Source organism: Podarcis cretensis, assembly GCF_951804945.1.
Source record: "Podarcis cretensis genome assembly, chromosome: 6".
NCBI lineage: Eukaryota > Metazoa > Chordata > Lepidosauria > Squamata > Lacertidae > Podarcis > Podarcis cretensis.
The window spans coordinates 45,089,626-45,110,602 of NC_137175.1; the positions used below are offsets into that span (position 1 = coordinate 45,089,626).

Below are 20,977 nucleotides of genomic sequence, written 5' to 3' on the forward strand. Positions count from 1 at the left end.
GATGCAACTGCAGAAATCCACTGTGCATTCGAGAAAACAGCAACTGTGAACAGCAGCACTATATACTGTGTGTCAGAATTCAGAATTCAGTACTGTATGTACTTAGCTATGCTTAAAGGATGGAGGGTTTCAACCTGAGTCACAGGCAGGCAATCAAGCAATTGGTCCTTAAACACCAAGGTAGAGACAGCATGCCAGAAGTGGTACCGAATTTGGCATCCAGTAAGAAAATCAGGGTGAAAATAGGTGCACTCTCAAATTCAGAGTCTCATTCTTGAATTGCACTATGTTTGGATCAGCATGGCTCATGGCATCATCAATAAAGTCCCCAAATTACTTGCAAGTGTTGAGGTTCACTGACAAATGTACCAGTTTCTAAGAGCCTAAAGCAATCTGCACCCTGATTTGAATTTTCCACTTTTTCTGAGCTATGGAAAACCACATCCTCCACGTGAAGTTTCAGTCATTGGCTTTAAGAATTATCCTGGATCTCTACAATGCATTCTCTCCCACTGCATTATCTGGAAAATGGGGGTGGGGGGATATGGAGATGGTCCTACATGACTTAATCCAACCGAAACAATTTTGTTGTTTATTAAATTTATTCCTGCCCTTCCTCCCAAATGAGCCCAATTCAGTACAAGCTGGAATGATTTAAAATATTTGGTTTGGACATGTGGAACCCTGATTCAAATCTCTCTGCTCAGCCATGAAACTCACTCACATGGCCTACAGTAACTGCAATGTAGATTAAATTCTTGGCTGGTTGAGTCTAGAACAACCATAGGATGTCACAGAATGACGAAGACTTAACTTGAACACAAACACCTGAACACAAACACAATGTTCCTCAGCCTCAGGAAGAAATGCCGTTGTGTAGAGTCAGATCATTATGAATTGCTCCATCTCAGGATGTGTCTAAAGATGAAAGTTAGGATACCTATGTAGGAGGTTGGGTGGGATTGATTGGCTGGGTGCTACATGCAGCTGCATTTCTGCTCATTTTAGTAGAAAAGGGTGGTATGCTGTTCAATGCAGGGTGGTCAACTTTCCTACTGTTGTACTGGAAATCTTGCAAATGGAATCAGATCAGACTACATACAGTGTGCACACACATTTTAAAATGCCTTTTCTAGAGAGCTCCTGTACATTACAAACTGCAGTTAGGAGCCACTTCATTTTATCATTCTAATGCCTATTAAAAGAGCCCTGTTCCCATCACAATCTTATCCAAGGTGGAAAGCAAATCCTATTTCGCCTGAGTAAGGACAGCCAGAAGCAGCCTTGCTGGTTACCAGATAAGCAGCAACAATTGCTCACCCGGTACCATTCACCTCAACCAGGATCTGGCAGGATCGGCACCACGTGGAAAATTTAGTGCCCTCTGCAGATTTAATTATAAAGAGGGCAATGATAAGCAGCCATTCACTTAAGGTGAGCCTTATCACACCTGATATGCATTTGCCAAAGCCATTTTTCCTGGAACCTCACCTCTTTTCCACCCCCTTAGTATTTTTTAAATTATTATTATTTTTTTGCCACACACATAACGCTGAATGTGCACAAGTTAAATTCATGTAAGTTTGGGGCTTACTGTACTTCAGTTCAGCCAAGTTGGTTGAAGCTACCTCCTAAGGAGCGCTCTGGAAAAACCCACAAACCTGACTGTACAATCTATTTAAAAGTGTATAAACACACACAATAAAGGAGAACAAAAGCATTTCCATATTTTAAAAAATGCATCTTCAATAAAAGTCATGAAACTCGATGTTTTGTTGCAGCAAACTATTGTTGCTTCAGGAAGAAATGTTCATGTAACATTTGATCTGGTATGTCTCTGCAGAGCCACAGCACTTCCTCCATCCATCCTCTTGAGCAGGGGTCAGCAACCTTTTTCAGCCGTGGGCTGGTCCATCGTCCCTCAGACCATGTGGTGGGCCGGACTATATTTTGAAAAAAATATATGAACGAATTCCTATACCCCACAAATAACCCAGAGATGCATTTTAAATAAAAGGACACATTCTACTCATGTAAAAACAAGCTGATTCCCGGACCGTCTGCGGGCCGGATTTAGAAGGCGATTGGGCCAGATCCGGTCCACAGGCCTTAGGTTGCCTACCCCTGCTCTTGAGGCTACATATTAACGTAGCCATTAGTCTATATCAGGGGTCTCCATCCAACATCCCACCATTGGCTGCACATTTTGGCACCTGAAGCAAACCACAAATGGGGGGGGGCTGTCTAGGGAAAAAGGGGTGAGAAAAGATCAGGAATAAGAGCACAATAAAGATCTATATCAGGAACAAGCAGGGGAGATCAGCAGCAACTACTATTTGACAAGAGGCTGCTGCAGAGGTGGCATGACGAAGAAGGCTGCTGAGGAGATGGTAGATTCAGCCTCTAAGGAGCATAGCACAACTGCTGCCACCACTGCAGCAGTGGGCCATGCATTCCTTGGAGGCCAGATCTACTGCCCCAGGGGATCCTGCTACCTGAAGCACACACTTTACCTTGCCTTGTGGGTGGGCCAGCTCTGCACAGAGGCCTTCCTTCATGCCTGCTGTGTCCCCTCTCCCTGCTGAAATTAGGCTTTTTAGAAGTGTTCTGCCATAGGCAGAAGGTTGTGATATGTGCTTGACTGTGTGTGCATGTGGTGCCCAAAACAGTTTCTCCAGTTTGCACACGTGTCCATGGGCCCCCAAAGGTTGGCATCTCCTGATCAATACGGTAAGTGGACTGATCTTTCTCCCTGTTCTATGTAAGACCCTTTCCGTGCCCCCAGAGCTCAGTAAAGGTAAAGGTAAAGGGACCCCTGACCATTAGGTCCAGTTGCAGATGACTCTGGGGTTGCGACGCTCATCTCGCTTTCTTGGCCAAGGAAGCTGGCATACAGCTTCCGGGTCATGTGGCCAGCATGACAAGCCACTTCTGGCGAACCAGAGCAGCACATAGAAGTGCTGCTTACCTTCCCGCCAGAGCGGTACCTATTTATCTACTTGCACTTTGTGCTTTCGAACTGCTAGGTTAGCAGGAGCAGGGACCAAGCAATCGGAGCTCACCCTGTCCGGATATTCGAACTGTTGACCTTCTGATCAGCAAGCCCTAGGCTCTGTGGTTTAACCCACAGTGCCACCCACGTCCCTAATCCAGAGCACAGTACATAGTTGCAGTTCCCCTATCACCTAACGGGGAACAATGACTATGTACCTCATGGTGGAAAAATCCACAAGATTGGGAGCTTACATAGCTTGAAGAGCAGAGTGAGCAGGCATGGAACAGAAGAAGGATGTACTGTATATATATCACAACGCAATTTTCTATCCCAGGCTCAACAACTTTGGGGTAAAATTATAAAAAAAGCTCAGCAAGGTCAACAACTTCGGTTGGCCCTCATGCATGTTCACTTCATCACATCTGGCCCTCTTTGAAAAAAGTTTGGGCACCCCTGTTCTATTCTGAGCTGTTCTGCTCATTCTATATGACTGGATCCTTTTGGGCCTTTTCTGTTCATGTCAAATAATTTGACTTTCAATCTTGATTGGTATAGTATGGTTCTAGTGATGCTGGAATGCTTCTGATAATACCTTGGATGGAAACAGTGAAGATCACATGACTGTTTAGGGCTTCGTATTTTTCCATTCTAATCAAAGTTTTGCATGTTAACACCCCCTGCATGCTAACACCCCCTTATGAAAACACACACTATAACTATCGTATCTCATACAAGTAAAAGATAAAACAAGTGCTTGCTGGAGATGTAGTTTGCAAGGACCTTGTGTGTGTGTTTTAAAGAGAACTGAATATATGATGATAAGAACCAATGTCAACCTCTACTTCCAAAATATGAGCTTAGCACAAAACATCATTTGCTTTTCCGATTAAATAATAGCGATTGAGATAAAAGTTCTGCAATGCCTTTGAAAAATTGTTTGACCCATTGTTAAGATTCTGATATGTGACTTGGCTGCATGTTGGCGGTGAAAGCAGCACTGTTCAGGGTATATAAGAAGGGACCCTGCTGTGCCAACACTTACCCAGTGTCTTAAGACCAAGGTGCAGCAGTGAAAGAATACACATTAGAAACTGCTCAGAAGAAAGAAGGCATCATGAAGTGGCTGATCCTTGCCCTGGTGTGCCTCCACCTCTGTGAGGGTGCTGTTGTCAAGTGAGTATGGAACAATGGCATGGTGCCGCCTCTCCGGGTGATTCTTGGCTTCAGTTGTGCTTGGTAGCCGGGAAAAAAGAGCAGCAATGAAGTATGAATGTTTAGCACGATGTGCCTGCAAAGTAATAATGTGCTGTTCATTACTTACTCCTATCTGGGAGTAAGCAATAAGCATTCGGGGCGAGGCTTAATCCCAGATAAACATGCCTAGGACTGCTGCCTAGGATCTTTAAAAACCTATGGACCAAGTTAGTCATAATGACTAGCCTGAGATCCATTGTTTTCTACTGGATTTCAGTAGCAAGCCTATGTCTATAGAACTATGTACTGAATTCAGTCGTTCTGAGTATAGTAATGATTGTGACAGTTAGCTCATAAAATTTAGATAATGGGTGCCCTCCAGATGTTGTTGGACTTCAACTCCCATCAGTCCTAGCCAGCATGACCAATGGTCATAGATGATGGGACTTGTAGTCCAACAAAATATGGAAAGCACAATGTTGGCTATTCTTGATTTAGATAACAGCACTGATGCTCTTTTATCAAGTTGTTAAGTGAGAAATATAGCTGTAAAGTGCAACACAGAGCATTTTATCATTGAAACTTTATTTTTATAAAAGCCTTTAAAACCACAATATTCTATGCAAAGGCAGAGATTCTCAGTAAGCAACTGAGACCCAGTTTTTTTTTTAACTGAAACCCTTTTTGTTTTGAAATTTTCAAGACATTGGAATCAAATTGACATGACTTTTCCTGCAAAGATGCAAAGCATTTCCCAATAACTTCTTTGAGAACAAAATGTACATTAAAAATAATAAAATACTCCTGTACACACTTACCTGAAAGTACCGTAAATGCTGCTGAACTCAGTGGGCCGAACTTCTCAGGAGATGTGCACAGGAAGGATTATACTGTTAATGTTCTTTCTTTCATTCATTTGTATTTCACTGCATTATTAGAACTGCATTTATGATGCAAAAAATGGAAGGAAATTAAAGGAAATTTAGAAAATTGGAGTAAATTGAAGCTGTCATTATGGGGCAGAATATCAATGATTAAAATGACAGTATTTATTTTGCAATAAAAATTAAATTAAAAAAGGGGAAAAAAGAATTGCATGTATGATGAATGTATGTTTCCTATGCAGGCCTTTTTCAGTCTCTATTCAATTCACTCCCTACATCAATTGCTTTAATGTATGAGACAAATTATTCATTTAGCTCAGCATTTTTTCTCAAAAGTAGCCAGGCAGATGTCCTTGGTAAGCTCATGGGAGGCGTGATGGTGACAGCCATCATTTTTCTGTCCTCCTCAGCAAATCAGAGTTATGCTGTAAACACTGAAAAATAACAGAAGAGTTTTGTGGGATCTTAAACACTTTTCATTGTTTTTGCTGCAAGAAGCTAACACAACTACGGTACCTCTCTGGAAATTGTGAATATGGAGATTCCAATCTCAGTGATGCTAGTTAATAGCCATGGAATCTTACTACTCATAGTATGTACAGTATATGGGTAAAAAACTTATTTTCCTTAGAGCTAGGAAGGCCTGATGTATGTGTCTCCACAAGTAATTATTTGGTCCCGCAAGATCACTCTAATTCTGGTAGTGGTAGGAGAAATGTTTTTTAATTATTTATGTACAGTATATACCGTAGGTATTGGGGTGGGCAGAGAGAGCCAACTAGAGCCTTAATTGGCATGTTAATTGATCCTTCCTTGATTGTCAGGTGTAACATTAATTGATGAACAGCTAGTGGGCAATAACACACACACACACACACACACACACACACACACACACACTGCTCAGCTGCTCAGCTGAAGAGGGAGCTGTGTGCCTCTGTGTGTATGTATGTGAGACTGTGAGATGGGCACACCCACTTTTGGCAGCACCCACTGCTGGCACGCAGTCCTAGAACGATGGCTAAGGATGAATGTGGCCTTTGAGACCAAAGCGTTTTGCCATCCCTGCAGTAGATATCATTACCTAAACAGACAAAGCTCAGGAAGGCAAGAGAATCACTGAGAAGGGCAAAGACAGGATCCAAAATAGTTTAGATAATACCTTTTTATTGAATCAGCAGTTGTAGGTATTGGTTAAATAACAAGTAAGATGAAAGATAGACAGAGCAGTTTTGGGCAGGGAGGGAAGGAGAAATGTCCAATATCGCAGAAGAGAAGTCCAGTGGAAGAACCTGTACAAGTGTCCCTCTTGGCTTTCCATTCCTTGTTAACAACACAGCGCATGAGTTAGTGTGGCCTTTTAAGGTTAGGATGGTGGCAGGTTAGCTTGAACCCTGATGGAATTAGATGGAAGTTAGTGTGCTTGCCTTAGGTATTATATGGTTCAGACCAGAGAATTCCATCAATGGTCTGAAGATATTCCATTGAGCATACTTAATATGCAAAGAGTTTACAGCTGTCTTTTTGACTCTGCGTCTAACTCTTCATCCCATACAGAGTTCCCCTGAAAAAGTTCAAGTCCATGCGGGAGGTGATGAAGGAGAAGGGTGTCCTTGAAAAGTTCCTGAAGGACAATCATTATGACCCTGCCAGCAAGTACTTCAACAACTATGCCAGTGGTTACGAACCCCTTGCTAACTACATGGACGTGAGTATACGGTTGGCTAAGAGAAGCTACCAAAATCATAGAAAGAGCAAAACTAGGAAAGAGTAAAGGCTAGGATTTCAACATGTGCTGGATGGAATAAGAAGTCCAGATTTAGCTGAATATCAGTGTTTGAGTCCTAATATGTGACTATTAAAAATCATGGGAATTTTAAGTTTTGAGAATGGAATTGTGGTTCTCTTTGTGCATCACTCTAAATTAAAATATATGGGAGAGTATAAAAAAAATCAAAAGAAGAAAAACATATAAGAGGAATGTTTTCGGGTAGTTACAGTAATGGGTAGTTTTTGCTTCCATTTGGGGTGGTTGTGCAAAATGTTCTATTGAATGTGCTGGGAATTTATGCAGATATCAATGGGGGGAAGCTATTGTTGATGGCAATGTACTCTTTTCTCTAGATGTCCTATTATGGAGAGATCAGCATTGGAACTCCACCCCAGAACTTCTTGGTTCTCTTTGACACTGGGTCATCCAACCTCTGGGTGCCATCAGTCTACTGCCAGAGTCAGGCCTGCAGTGAGTATTCTCCAAACCAGTGGTGGCCAAACATGGCCCTGCAGCCATTTGGGGACTACAACCAGTGGCGGAGCTTCATGCTCTGGCACTGGGGGGGCGGAGAGCAGGTGGGGGTGGGGCTGGCGTATGTCCTGGAGGCGTGGCACACCACCTGCAGGGGTGTGGCACCCAACGCGGGGGGGGGGCACCCGCGATGGCACCCCACCGGGATCGCGCTGCCAGGGGCGGTGCACTCCCCCCCACTCCTCTTCCTCAGCCAGTGACTACAACTCCCATAATCCCTAGCTAACAGGACCAGTGGTCAGGGATGATGGGAATTGTAGTCCCAAAACAGCTGGAGGGCCAAAGTTGGCCACCCTGCTCTAAGCAAAACAAAGGTGAAGAATTATTTCTGGGTTTATATTTTGGTGCTGGAACTTTTCTCTCTCGCAGCTGCGGATTCAGGTTCAATGGTGGATGAGAAGAGAGAGTGATACACATGGTATTTAAACCTGGTTTTGTTGTGATCCTAAAAGTGACACAAGTCTGTTTTTCTTCAATTTCTACCACTAGCAAACCACCCATTGTTCAACCCCAGCCAGTCTTCTACTTATTCCACCAACGACCAGACCTTCTCTTTGCAGTATGGAACTGGGAGCCTCACTGGGCTCTTTGGCTATGATACCGTAACGGTAAGCAGTAGTGCACCCCAAATTGGTTTCAATTGTAACAACAACAACAACAACAACAACAACTGTATGCCACCCATCTGACTGTGTTGCCCCAGCCACTCTGGGTAGCTCTCAACAGAATATTAAAAACTGCTTCTTGCAGCAGAAGCAGATAGATTCAGTAGACAGGAAGGAATCCATTCTAACATTCCTAATGCAATGCACTTCGATCACACAGGTAACAAAGTATAGTGACCTTGAGCACAGCCAAAGCTGCAGATGCAGTGGAGGGTGGGGAGAAACTCTCTTGTACAAATATACTTGGAAATCTATTACAGCCAACCTCAACAATGGGTTCTTCAATAGCACTCTGTGAACTTAATGAAAGAGTGTCAAGAAAGCCCATCCACTGTGGCATCTGACCTATGCAAGGCAAGCCGGTTCAAGAATATGTGCAGCCATTTCAATACTATTATGAAGTTGCTACTATGCACCAGGCAAGAGGATTTGTGCATAGTCACAGTGACCAGAGAGCAGTCATTCTCAAACCTGTTGTCACTTGTCCTCACCATGTCCCCTTTCCCCCCAGTTGCATGGCACACAACAGCTTTGTGTGATGCCATTCTGCTATATTTCTTGATGGCACTTGTCCACTTTACAGTGGTGCCACTTTCTCTGTCACACTGGTATGAGAACTGATATTTCTACTTTGGAACAAGGCAGCTGGTAATGACATTGCACTAGCGCAGTGACTGCTATTATACTCCATGCATAATACCCATTAACTCAAGGGATTTATTAGATTAGTCTACTATATATTTGAAGGTGGTAAAAGAAGAGAGCTAACTGCATTTCTAGGTATTGTTATGAAGTCCCAATGAACAGAAAATCAAGAGAGGAACACTTGAAAGTTCAACCATCTCCTCATCTTGATAATGAGGTTTCATTTTCCCAGATATTTTGAGTGACCCAAGTCCATTTAGATCATTTGTTTCTCTGGATAAAAAGTGGTTAGTGAATTGTCCTGTAATATCCCCATTGCATATTGGGCTATCTGATGCTGTGCTTTTCTGGTAGGTTTCTTTTTCTCCCATTTGTAATGTGCTTTTTCTGCTTTGTTGTGATGACGACTCTTTCCTACAATTCCCTTCTAGATCCAAGGCATTTCCATCACCAACCAGGAATTTGGCCTGAGCGAGACTGAGCCTGGCACAAACTTCGTCTATGCCCAGTTTGACGGCATCCTGGGCTTGGCTTACCCTGCCATTTCTTCTGGTGGTGCCACCACAGTCATGCAGGGGATGCTCCAGCAGAACCTTCTTGATGCTCCTGTGTTCGGCTTCTACCTGAGCGGGTATGGATGTAAAAAATTCTTTTCTTTTGCATTTGCCTTGCCTCCATCTATCCCTCTTCTAAGTTTCTCAGGGCACCTTTCAGTACGGAAGGATAGCTTGGTCTTTTTCCAGTCCATATCACTTTCCTGCTTTGTTCATTCATAAGTACAAATTTTAAAAATCTGCATGAAGATTCATATTTAAATACTTCATATTTAAATACTTATTTTTGAATATATTTTTCCCAACATGCTTTTCTGCATATATTTTCTCACAAAATATGCACATTTGTTTTTTACAATGTGCACTTTAAAAAGCATTCTGATTTGCTTTTTTGTGTCAAAAACATTTATTTGCAAACTTCAGAGAAAGGTGAAATCTGAAGGATATCTTCATTCTGATCCACAGGCCAGTCTGGGAAGGGCAAATCAGGTCAGGTCATATTGGAATTCACAACGCAAATTCCTCAGACATCCTTATGTTTTAGGAAAAGTCAATATAAACCAGAAGCTACTCTCCTATTTCGTTGCCATTGCTTTAACCTTGAAGTGTACCTTCCCCCATCAGTGATGGGCAAACTAGACAAAGGAAGAGAAACTCATGGCGTATTATTGACTCACTTCTATCATAAGTTCATTCATTACTGTTCAACACTATCCAATGACAATCTCCCCTCAGTGGCCATGGTTGGTTCTCTTTGACTACAGCTTTCAGATTCAACAGTTTACTGAGAACTAGTATGGTGTAGTGGCCTGAGTGTCAGACTTGTACCTGGGAAACCAGGGTTCAAATCCCCACTCAGCCATGACGCTTACTAGATCACCTTGGGCCAGTCACTCCCTCTCAGCTTGACCTACCTTGTGGGGTTCTTGTGGGAGTTAAATGATGAAGGGGAGAACCATAAATGCCACTTTGAGCTCCTTGGAGAAAAAGGTAGAATATAAATAAAAATAAATAACAATTTACAACAGTAATGGGATTTTTGAGGCATGTCAAATACAAAATAGTCCTTTGCTATTTTGTACAAATGCTAGGGCTGAGCAACTAGCTTGAGGGAGAATTACTAGCCCAAGGTCCAACATTCTCACCAATATATGCCATTGCCTCTGATGATGGACCTTGGTTGCAAGGTTATAAAGCCACATATCTATAATAGCATTCAGTTCAAAGTAACTTAAACATAAAACAAAGGAGTTGTTTGCTGCTCTGTGTAAAACACCTTCCATTTTAGGTTGGATCCAGGCTTACAGTGCAGTCCTGGCCATGCCTATTCAGAAGCCCTATTTAATTCTGTGGGGTTTACTCCCTTATAAGTGGGGTTATGATTGCAGCTTTAACCATGCTTAGAGTAGACCCACTTTAGTCTTGTCCCATAAATGGCGACAGGTCTACTCTTAATTATGGCTTATTCCAGATCAAGCTTTCTGTCTTTTTCAGTGAATGCATGTAAATAATGAAGTGTTTTACCTTCTTGTGCATTTGTCCTTCTAGGCAAGAGGGCAACCAGGGTGGTGAACTTGCTTTGGGAGGAGTTGATTCCAGCCTCTACTCTGGTCAGATTGTCTGGACTCCAGTCACCCAAGAAGCTTACTGGCAAATTGCAATCGAAAGGTGAGACTATTCTCATAGATAATGTCTACTGATCAGGCTTCAGTGGAGGCTTGTGGTTGAAAACCTGAACAGTCCTTTGATTTGAGTTTTTGGGCTATTTCCCCTGGACCAGCTGAGTAATTTCCCCCCATCTTATTTTGCATACCATGAAACATGACCCAAAGAGCAATAATAATAATAATAATAATAATAATAATAATAATAATAATAATTTATTTATACCCCGCCCATCTGGCTGGATTTCCCCAGCCACTTTGGGCGGCTTCCAACAGAACACTAAAATACAAATATCCTTTGCTTATGCTGAAAATTAGAGTTCAAAATCTGCAAGCATATCTTATTCCATTTATTTCTGGCTCTGGCTCTCTGCATCTTCCAGGACGCGGAAAGAAGAGCTGTGATTATTATAGCCCAATTACAAAAACCTAAGACTGCAATCCTGCTTTTGGTTATTATGAAAAGCTCAAAACCATGGCAGCTTTGATGATGCCATGAAAACATCAAAAGCAAGCAAGGAAGCATGACATCCCATGGTCTTGCGGCTCCTCGATGCATCACCTTAATAGGAATATAACTGCTGACAACTTTTTAAACTCTTCCCCTCTAGCTTCTATATTGGCAACCAGATCAGCAACTGGTGCAGCCAGGGATGCCAGGCGATTGTGGATACTGGAACGTCCCTCCTCACTGCTCCACAGCAGGTCTTTGGAGAGCTGATGCAATACATTGGAGCCGAGCAGGACAGCAATGGCGAGGTAGGGGGGGACGCAGCTGTGGATTGGGGGCACGACCACTTAGCACCAGTAATCTGAAGATGCTCAGTATCAGCACCCATGAAACTTAGCATGTTCTTGTTTGACCCCACACAGTGGTTACAGTTCAAAGGATCATGCAAGGAGTGTAGACTCAGGGAAATATATTTCTCTTATTTGGCTGGTGGGGTGGGAGTGGGGACAGCGGCAGAGAAAGCCACTCAGGGCGAGGGCGAAGCGAGCTGCCCAAAGGGGCGGGGAGCACCACAGGGCCTCTGGAGTCTGCCTGCCTCCTCCTACTCAGCCGCCCTGGTGGACTGTTTGGGCAGCGCAGAGCCTGTGCATGCCCAAGCCACCGCATCTTTCTCAGGAGAGACGCATGGCTCGGGTGCGCTACAAGCCCCACAGTGAGTGCTGCCCGGCATTTTGTCACCCCCCTCAGTGGTGAAACCCGGGGCGGCCTGCACCCACCACACCCCACTTCCTCCGCCCATGAGTGGGGAGTGTTGCCAGCTGTCAGAAAACTCCTCCATCATCTTCCTGCCACAAACTCCCGCCTTGACTTTGAAGAAACCATTGAAGACCTGCATTTCAGTTTTAACCACCAGGGAAAGGGCACCTAAGGATCCTCATTTTTTTAGTCAGAGGTGGTAATGTTTGAATAGTGATTGAAATATGCTGCTGCATAGCTCTTACTATACTTCTTCTCCCACAGTATGTGGTCAGCTGCAGCAACATCCAGAGCATGCCCACCATTACTTTTGTCATCGGTGGAAGCAGTTTCCCTCTGAGTCCCTCAGCCTACGTCCTTCAGGTATGTGAAACCACTGAAAAGCTATTCCCCGTTAGTTAGTTAGTTATTTGTTTGTTTGCTTATTTAATAATCCACACCTTCACAAAAAATGTGTTATTTGTTTATTTATTTAATAGTCCTAATCCACACCTTCACAAACAAATATCAAGGTAGTATACAACATGTAAGAATAAAATCAGCGAAAAGCATTAATGGAAACATAATTAAAGACATCAGTTAATACTGACTGATGGCACCAAGCACTGGAAAAGGTTTTATCTCTTTGCTGGTGGGTGTTTCAGGACTCAGGGCTGGTTGTCTCATCCAAGGACTAGCTTTTGGCTAAACTGCCTATGTGGTTTTTCATCCACCTAGGGGAATATGTGATGTAAAGCAGTCTTTAAAAATAACCACTAGGAAACGTAGTTAGTGTCTATGCCAATGTAGTAGGATGCAGGTGTAAAGTGCTTGTACCCTAGTGATGGAGAACGTACCTGGACCATTAATTACTGGGATGCTGTTTGTACCCTTCTGACTGCAGAGCAGTGCTCTTACACCTCTGTGTAGGGTCAGTGTGCAACAGTACTTTACACAGTTGCTAATGCAAGTTTGCACTCTTACAGATACCCTTTTTTTTTTTAAAAAAAAATAATTTTTATTAATTTTCCAATAAAAACAGCCAATTAACATATCCATCAAATCATAATCACAATCCGATTATAATCCAATTAAAAACAATAGACTAAAATAAAAAACAACCAAATTACAATCCAAATTATTAATCATTAATTTGTTCTGGGCTTCCCATAGTCTGGACCTATGAAGTATATCTCCAGTCTTACAGATACCTTTTTAATAAAAGCCAAACATTGTCCAAGAAAATGGCAAAAATCTTGAAATTCAACATTGAGGTGCAAAGTTTGTGTGCTGAAATGTAGTGTTCTTTCATTACTCTGCAGTTTCTTATTTATGCCATGAAGTTGATGACAACTCCTAAGCCAAATAGATTTAACTGTGATTTTTCTTTCACAGAACAACAGCGGCTATTGCAGCATTGGCATCATGCCCACTTACCTGCCATCCCAGAATGGACAGCCTCTGTGGATCCTTGGTGATGTCTTCCTTAGGTCCTACTATTCCGTGTACGATCTGGGCAACAACCAGGTTGGATTTGCGCCAGTAGCATAAACACTCCCAGAAGTCTTTTGTGCTGCTCCAGGCCTTGTCCTGCTTCATTCCACCTGCTTATTCCTTCTGATACATGCTGTAATCCACCAGCCTTCCTTTCTAAGGACTTGGAGGTGTTTCCTCTGCAAAAATTTGAAACCTCTGCTGTGAAAATCCGCAACATGACTGTTGGGCTTCTCTCCAAAGTAACTGCAAGCAAATAAAAATATAATCTAATCATACAAATAACAATTTGAGTTGTATGAGTTCTTGCCTGACTTGCTTGAGGGGAAATGTTATTATTATTATTAAATATTTGAATGTGTGTGTGTGTGTGTGTGTGTGTGTGTGAGAGAGAGAGAGAGAGAGAGAGAGAGATTCACAGACACATCATAAACATAAGTAAGATACTTTTAAAAGGAGTAAAACAGTTGAAAATAGGTTTTAAAAATTGTACTGTATTAAACATAATACAAAATGAACACCAAAGGCAGAAACCTTTTCATCCATCTGGAAAAGTCTGGAAAAGCAAAAATGTATTTAATTATTTCTGGAAAGTATAGCTAGTAGGTACCTATCATTTCTCAGTGGGAATGTTGTTCCAGAGAACATGGGCAGCCACACTGAAAGCCCTGTTCTGCGTTGCTGGAGAGTGGCAGCATCAGATTTAGGGCAGTGTGGAAAGTCCCCCCACATAGGGTGCTAAGCCGAGGGGGTGCAAAATGAAGATCCAAAATTGAGAAGGTCTGTTTGGGGGCCCCCAAATTATTGCCTCACACAGGGCACCATATTACAAATGATTACCAAAGTCCGCCCCTGAGAGTGGGTTTCTGAAACTGCTGACGAAGCATGATGGGGGAAAATGTGACATCTCAATGTTTTCCCTAAAGCTGCAGAATTTTGCATTCCCCTAGGCCCTGAGGAGGGTTACCAAAAATCCTTTATATTTGCATATGTAAACTGCTTTGAGAGGTTGGTTTTTTTGGGGGGAGGGGGTTTAAATCAAATTTTATTAAATAAATAAATAATTTCACCATCACACTACCCCAGAATTATCCCTCCACTAGGGTCTCCCAGGACACAGAGACCAGCAAAACTGGTAGTGTAACAACAAACTGAGGAGCACTTTTGAAAAGTCCATTGTTAAAGTCAGAATGGAACTTCAGATACTTCCTTTAAAGTCGGTGGGAATAAAAACTTACCCATGTATGATTCCCCCCCCCCCCAATGAGCAGATCTGTAACCTGCAGGTAACCTCCTGAGCTAAGCAGAAGCACATCACACAAACCCTCCAAGTGTCCCTATTACAGAAGCCGTCCCAGTTTCTAATTTGAACTTGGAATGTCCTGCTTTTCCTTAGGACGTCCCTATTTTCATGGGAGAAATATTGGAGGGTATGGCAGTATATCCCTGTTTTCATCGGATAAATGTTGGGGGGGGGTATGGAGTTCTGTGACCCCCCCAAGCCAAGGATATAAGTAACTATACATCCTTTAGAAGACATTTCAAGGCAGCCCTGTAGAGGGAAGCTTTTTAATGTTTATTGTTTTGTTATGTTTTTTATATATGTTGGAAGCTGCCTAGAGTGGCTGGGGCAACCCAGTCAGATGGGTGAGGTATAAATAATAAAATTATTATTATTATTATTATTATAGAATAGGACGTTTCTACTTTCATCAAAGAAATGTTGGTGGGTATGCATCACAGGGAGAGTTAATGAGCTGTTCTGGCAAATGTATAGTTCTCCATATTATACTGTTTTGCTGATGACCCAATCTCTGAGCAGCGAAACATGTCGGGGATGCCAACCTTGGATTTGGTTTCCTTGAAATAAAAGTCATTGGAGATTTCGGAGATTTCTATGATATAAGATTTTCACCTAAGTACTGGCTGAGCCTAATAGGGAAGGTTTACAGCAGCAACACTCCAACAGATCCTGCTTCACATCACATTTATAGGGGCCCACGAAGTCTTTCTGCCTCTCTCAGCCCCATTTCCAATACTTCCTAGCTATTCCTACATCCTTTCTGGAATGCTTCTGGGTTCAAAATCACAGTAACAGAAGCTCAGCTAGAAAGCTTATGCAGATTTGGGAAAGTACCACCAGGGCCAAGAGGATACCAACATGGTTAATGGACAGAGTCAATGAAGCTGTTAGAGACAGAAAGGCTTCTTGAGAAAAATGATAGTCTTGTAAGGGGAACAAAATGGAAGACAAACCTTGGCAAAAGAAATAGGAAGCCTATAAGAGATGGGAAAAAAGAGAGGAGCACATTGCTAAAAGCATAAAGACCAACAACAAGCATTCTTTAATCACATTAGGAACAAGAAATACAATTAAGGAAATGTCAGACCTTTGGATGAGAAGGGAAACAAAAGTGTGCTAAAGGAGGAAAATGACACTGCAGAAAGGCCACATGAATTATTTGCATGTGTCTCCACAGGGAAGATGCAGGGCAAATAGCTATGCCTGAACTTAGGAAGGGAGGAACTGAGGTAAATAGTGGTGACAACAGATGAAATCCTAGGCCTAATAGATAAATTAATAACTGCCAAGTCTGGATGGTATCCACTGGATGGCGAAATTTCTGAACTCCTTAACTTTTCCCTGACAGCAGTCTCATAGTTGAAGACAACAAAGCAGCCAAAATAACACCAAAAGTGCAAACCAAACCAGGTTCCAAAGCTCTTACTCCAATAGTTCCCTCCATAGTCTTCCATGTGTATGAGGTAGTTGTCTCCTATATTCTTCTCTGTGCATATATGAAATAAATAGTTGCCAACCTGCATAAAAGGATAAAGGCATAAAGCAGCACATATTTGACAGGTCAGTTTTCCCACTAGGACAAGAGTAAAGGATAAGTCCATCATCTGAGCGCCAGCACCTGCCAGTCTCCAAAGAGATCAACAGCTCTTCACAACACAGAGTTGTTGGTTAGAATCATTTATTGTCCCTAACAATGCTAGCAAAGGGGGCACTGTATATTAATTGTATATTAATTCTATTTCTGCAAAGACTCCAATACCCCAAGGTGTGCACGATATCACATTGCCACCATAAGTGCAGAAAAGTTAAATTCACAAGCTAAAGATTCACAAACTGAATGGAACCTCTCTCCCATCCTAATAGAATCATAGAATTGTAGAGTTGGAAGGAAGCCCAACTCTAGTCATCTAGTCCAACCCCCTTCAATGCAGGAATCTCAGCTAAAGCACCAATGACAGGTGGCCATTCAACCTCTGCTTAAAAACCTCCAATGGTTTGGATCTTTCTTACAAAATGACACTGCATGCAGGGATGTGCCCTCAATCCCATAAATCCTAGTAGCATGAATGCAAGCATTTTTGTACTTAGTACAGTGGATATTGGGCTCAGGGAAAAAGTGTGTGTGGTTTGCATGGTGTGTATGTGTTGTGTGTGTGTGTGTGTGCAGCCAGTGAAACCCATATGAACCAGTCTATACTCTATGGTCAGAACAATTGGAGGGTATCTCCTACAGAATATCATGAACTAGATGGTCTTGGGTGTCTTCTATTGGCTGGTTGAAAATAATGCGGAAGTAGAGTTTACTTCCTGCCTTTCCCATATGAAATTACCCTTAGGAAAATGTTTTAACTGGTGGAGATGATGACATGGGGCTTCAGGTGTGTAGTGCCTACTGCCTAGCTTCTTTAAATGGCAGCTGCCATAATGACCTGTTGCTGTCTGAAGGACAAGCTGCAGATGCATTCAAAACATGAGGCATCAAGGAGCTTCCCTGTATTAGCTGTTCTACGCTGTGGGTGGCCAGATGCTCTATTTTTAAAAGTTTATAATATTTTTTTAAAAAATAAAACAAATAAATAGCTGAATCAAGGCAGTGTGCAACCCCCAGAGAACTTCATAAGTTGTTGTTGTTGTTGTTTTAGAAAGAGTGTTTCCACATGGATTTGTAAGGATTTTCCATTTAAAATCCACCTGGAAATGGAATGAGATAGAATTAGCCCCACCCCCTAAGAAACTCGGATGGACCAGATTTTGTTTTTGTTTTTTGTTTTTTAATAATTTTTATTGCATTTTTCACAAAAAAGAACAAAAAAGCGAATTTTCACAAACATTACAAAAAGAAAAATTTTCACAAACATTACAAAAGAAAAAGAAAACATAGACAAAAAAAGAAGAGAAAAAAGGAGATTTTAACATAAAAAAAAAACTCACTTTCCAATTATAACCTTCAAACCCTTATTTTCCTTACTTCCACCCGCCTCCCGATCTTGTATTCTATGTAATAATTAGTTCAGCAAGCTCAATCTTTGTTCATTTTGATTCTTGATCCCTCCCTTTGTGCTCTTATTTAACTCAGTCACTAGAACCCCTTCTTTTCCTTTTCAATGTCCTCAACATTCAAAGATTTTACAGTGTTTTTGTAGATAGACTTTAAACTTCTTCCAGTCCTCTTCCACCTGCTCTTCTCCTTGATCTCGAATTCTGCCGGTCATTTCAGCCAGTTCCATATAGTCTATTACTTGCATCTGCCATTCTTCCAGAGTGGGTAGATCTTGTGTCTTCCAATACTTTGCGATGAGTATTCTTGCTGCTGCTGTAGCGTACATAAAGAAAGTTCTATCCTTCTTTGGCACCAATTGGCCGACCATGCCCAGAAGAAAGGCCTCTGGTTTCTTCAAGAAGGTATACTTAAATACCTTTTTCAGTTCATTATATATCATCTCCCAGAAAGCCTTGATCCTTGGGCACGTCCACCAAAGGTGAAAGAATGTCCCTTCAGTTTCTTTGCATTTCCAACATTTATTATCGGGCAAATGGTAGATTTTTGCAAGTTTGACTGGGGACATGTACCACCTATATATCATTTTCATAATATTCTCTCTTAAGGCATTACATGCCGTGAATTTCATACCGGTGGTCCACAACTGTTCCCAGTCAACAAACATAATGTTATGACCAACGTCTTGTGCCCATTTTATCATAGCAGATTTTACCGTTTCATCCTCAGTATTCCACTTCAACAGCAGGTTATACATTCTCGACAATATCTTAGCATTGGGTTCTAACAATTCTGTTTCCAACTTTGATTTTTCCACCTGGAAACCAATTTTCCTGTCCAAGTGATAGGCCTCTCTTATTTGAAAATAATGTAACCAGTCTCGCACCTTATCCTTAAGTTTCTCATAGCTTTGCAATTTCACTTTATCTCCCTCCTGCTCCAGAATTTCCCAATATTTTGGCCAGTTAGATTCCATATTAAGCTTTTTTAAGGCCTTTGCTTCCATAGGTGAGAGCCACCTAGGGGTTTTATTTTCCAATAAATCTTTGTATTTCATCCAGACATTAAACAATGCTTTCCTGACAATATGGTTTTTAAATGTCTTGTACACTTTAGCCTTACCGTACCACAAGTATGCATGCCACCCAAAAACGTTATCATATCCTTCCAAATCTAAAATGTCCGTGTTTTCAAGAAGTAGCCAATTCTTCAACCAGCAAAAAGCTGCTGCTTCATAATATTTGTTTTTTGTTTTTTAATAATTTTTCCCATCAAAATGATATTTCGATCTATGAAGTCCATTAACGTCTCATGCAGTTTCTTATAAAACTCTGATTTCCCCTCGTTAGGTGCATAGACTCCAATTATTACTAATTTCTCTCCTTGGAATTGTATTTCAATTGCCACAAATCGTCCATGTTCATCTTTAAGGAGGAACTTTGGTAATAGTTTCTCTTTTGCGTAGATCACAACTCCTCTTTTTTTTACTTTGTCTGATGAAATGAAGTCTTGGCCTAACTTTTTATTTATCAATAATTTCCTTTGGAATCTTGTTATATGTGTTTCTTGTAGGCAAATTAGGTCCAATTGTTCCTTTTTTAAAATATGAAAAATCCTCTTCCTTTTGCTGGGGGAGTTCAAACCTCGAATATTCCAAGTTAACATCTGCAGAGACATGTTATTGTTATTCTGATGTTCCACCAGTTGCCCCTAGAAGTTGCTCTTGGTTTGTCGGCGGTGTCTCTTTCTCTAGTTGGTCCAGTCCCAAGGGGGCTCTTCCTAAGTCAGGTGGTCCCAGTCCTAATATTTCCGAGTCTTTTGTTCTGGCCTCTCTTTGTAATTCTTCTCCAAAATTTCTCAAAAAACTCACTTTGTCTTCCTCTGATCTTATCTTAATTTTCTTTCCTTTAAATGTAAACGAGAGGCCTTGTGGAAATTCCCACCTGAACAAAATTCCGTTTCTTTTTAGCAGGTCCACCAAATTTCCGTAGTTGGTTCTAAGGTCCGGATGGACCAGATTTTGATGGGCCCATCTATTCTTACCTGCTTCCCCCAAAAGTCGAATCTTTTGGAGTTAAGAAAGTGATGGGAAACTGAAGTGGAAAGTGTGGGATATGGATAGCTTGGCACACTGTCCCATAGCCACCCCCCCCCAAAAAAAATCAGAAAGTGTGTTCAATAAACAGCCAACATTGCCCACTTTTGCAAACAAATTAGCATGAATGCTCAATAAGCAGGTCATCTGTAATTGACGCTAATCTGGAATAGTTTCTCATACTATTCAAGCTATTCTTAAATTTTATCTGTGGGTGAAGAGTTCCCTGAATTCCCTGAATGTGCTGACAATCCCCCTTCAGACCTTCCCACTCATTGTGGTGGAGAGGGTGGGACTGGCATGCACAGATCTTCCATAGAACAATTTAAAAATGCCTGAATTGAACCACATAAATACGCAAGGTGTGAAAATGTGTTCATGCAACAGAAAACAGCTATTTCAAAACCTCATTAAGTTCTATTAGGGAACTTGAGCTGTTGACAATTACGGTATTATCTTTGACATACTAATCAACTGAAAAACCTAGATATTAAATGTGAACTGATCACAGCTTAGACCCAAACATGACATTAAATATAATGTTAGCAAGCACAGCTTCCCAAGGGCATGGCTCAACATGGCCCAATACCTTAGTGAAGATAACCTGGAGTTACAATATTTGTTCGACTCAGTGTATAAAAATGAAACTTATCTAGCCACACTTAAATACCCATCACAGCAGCTGTGATTATCAAATTGTCCTTTATTGTTTCTGAAAAGGGTAGGAACAGATTATAAGGAATTTGGCTTATTAATATCTTATCACAGATTTGTTTTCCGTATTAGCGAAAGTTTGTAGATAATCACTCAATATTTTTTTTTTACAAAAAATGAAGGGCATGAGCTGCATTTAAAACCACTCTAACAAAGGACTTTCTATCACTCGTAAGCAATAGAAAGTGTAGATATTGGGAATGCATGGTACTGGAGGACATCAAGAGTAAACAGATAAGCCAGCAGAGGAGAGTAGCCCTGGGTATAAAAGTAGGGACACA

General features: G+C 41.5%; 1 protein-coding gene across 1 annotated transcript; it reads left to right on the forward strand.

Moving 5' to 3' along the window:
• The first annotated feature begins 4,020 nt into the window (after window positions 1-4,020).
• LOC307218543 (gastricsin-like) lies at window positions 4,021-13,874 on the forward strand. Its single transcript, XM_079980904.1, has 9 exons — window positions 4,021-4,168; window positions 6,631-6,781; window positions 7,198-7,315; window positions 7,868-7,986; window positions 9,120-9,319; window positions 10,791-10,910; window positions 11,518-11,665; window positions 12,378-12,476; window positions 13,488-13,874. Exons 1-9 carry the CDS (start codon window positions 4,110-4,112, stop codon window positions 13,641-13,643), a joined length of 1,170 nt encoding a protein of 389 aa, XP_079837030.1. The 5' UTR covers window positions 4,021-4,109; the 3' UTR covers window positions 13,644-13,874.
• Window positions 13,875-20,977: the final 7,103 nt, after the last annotated feature.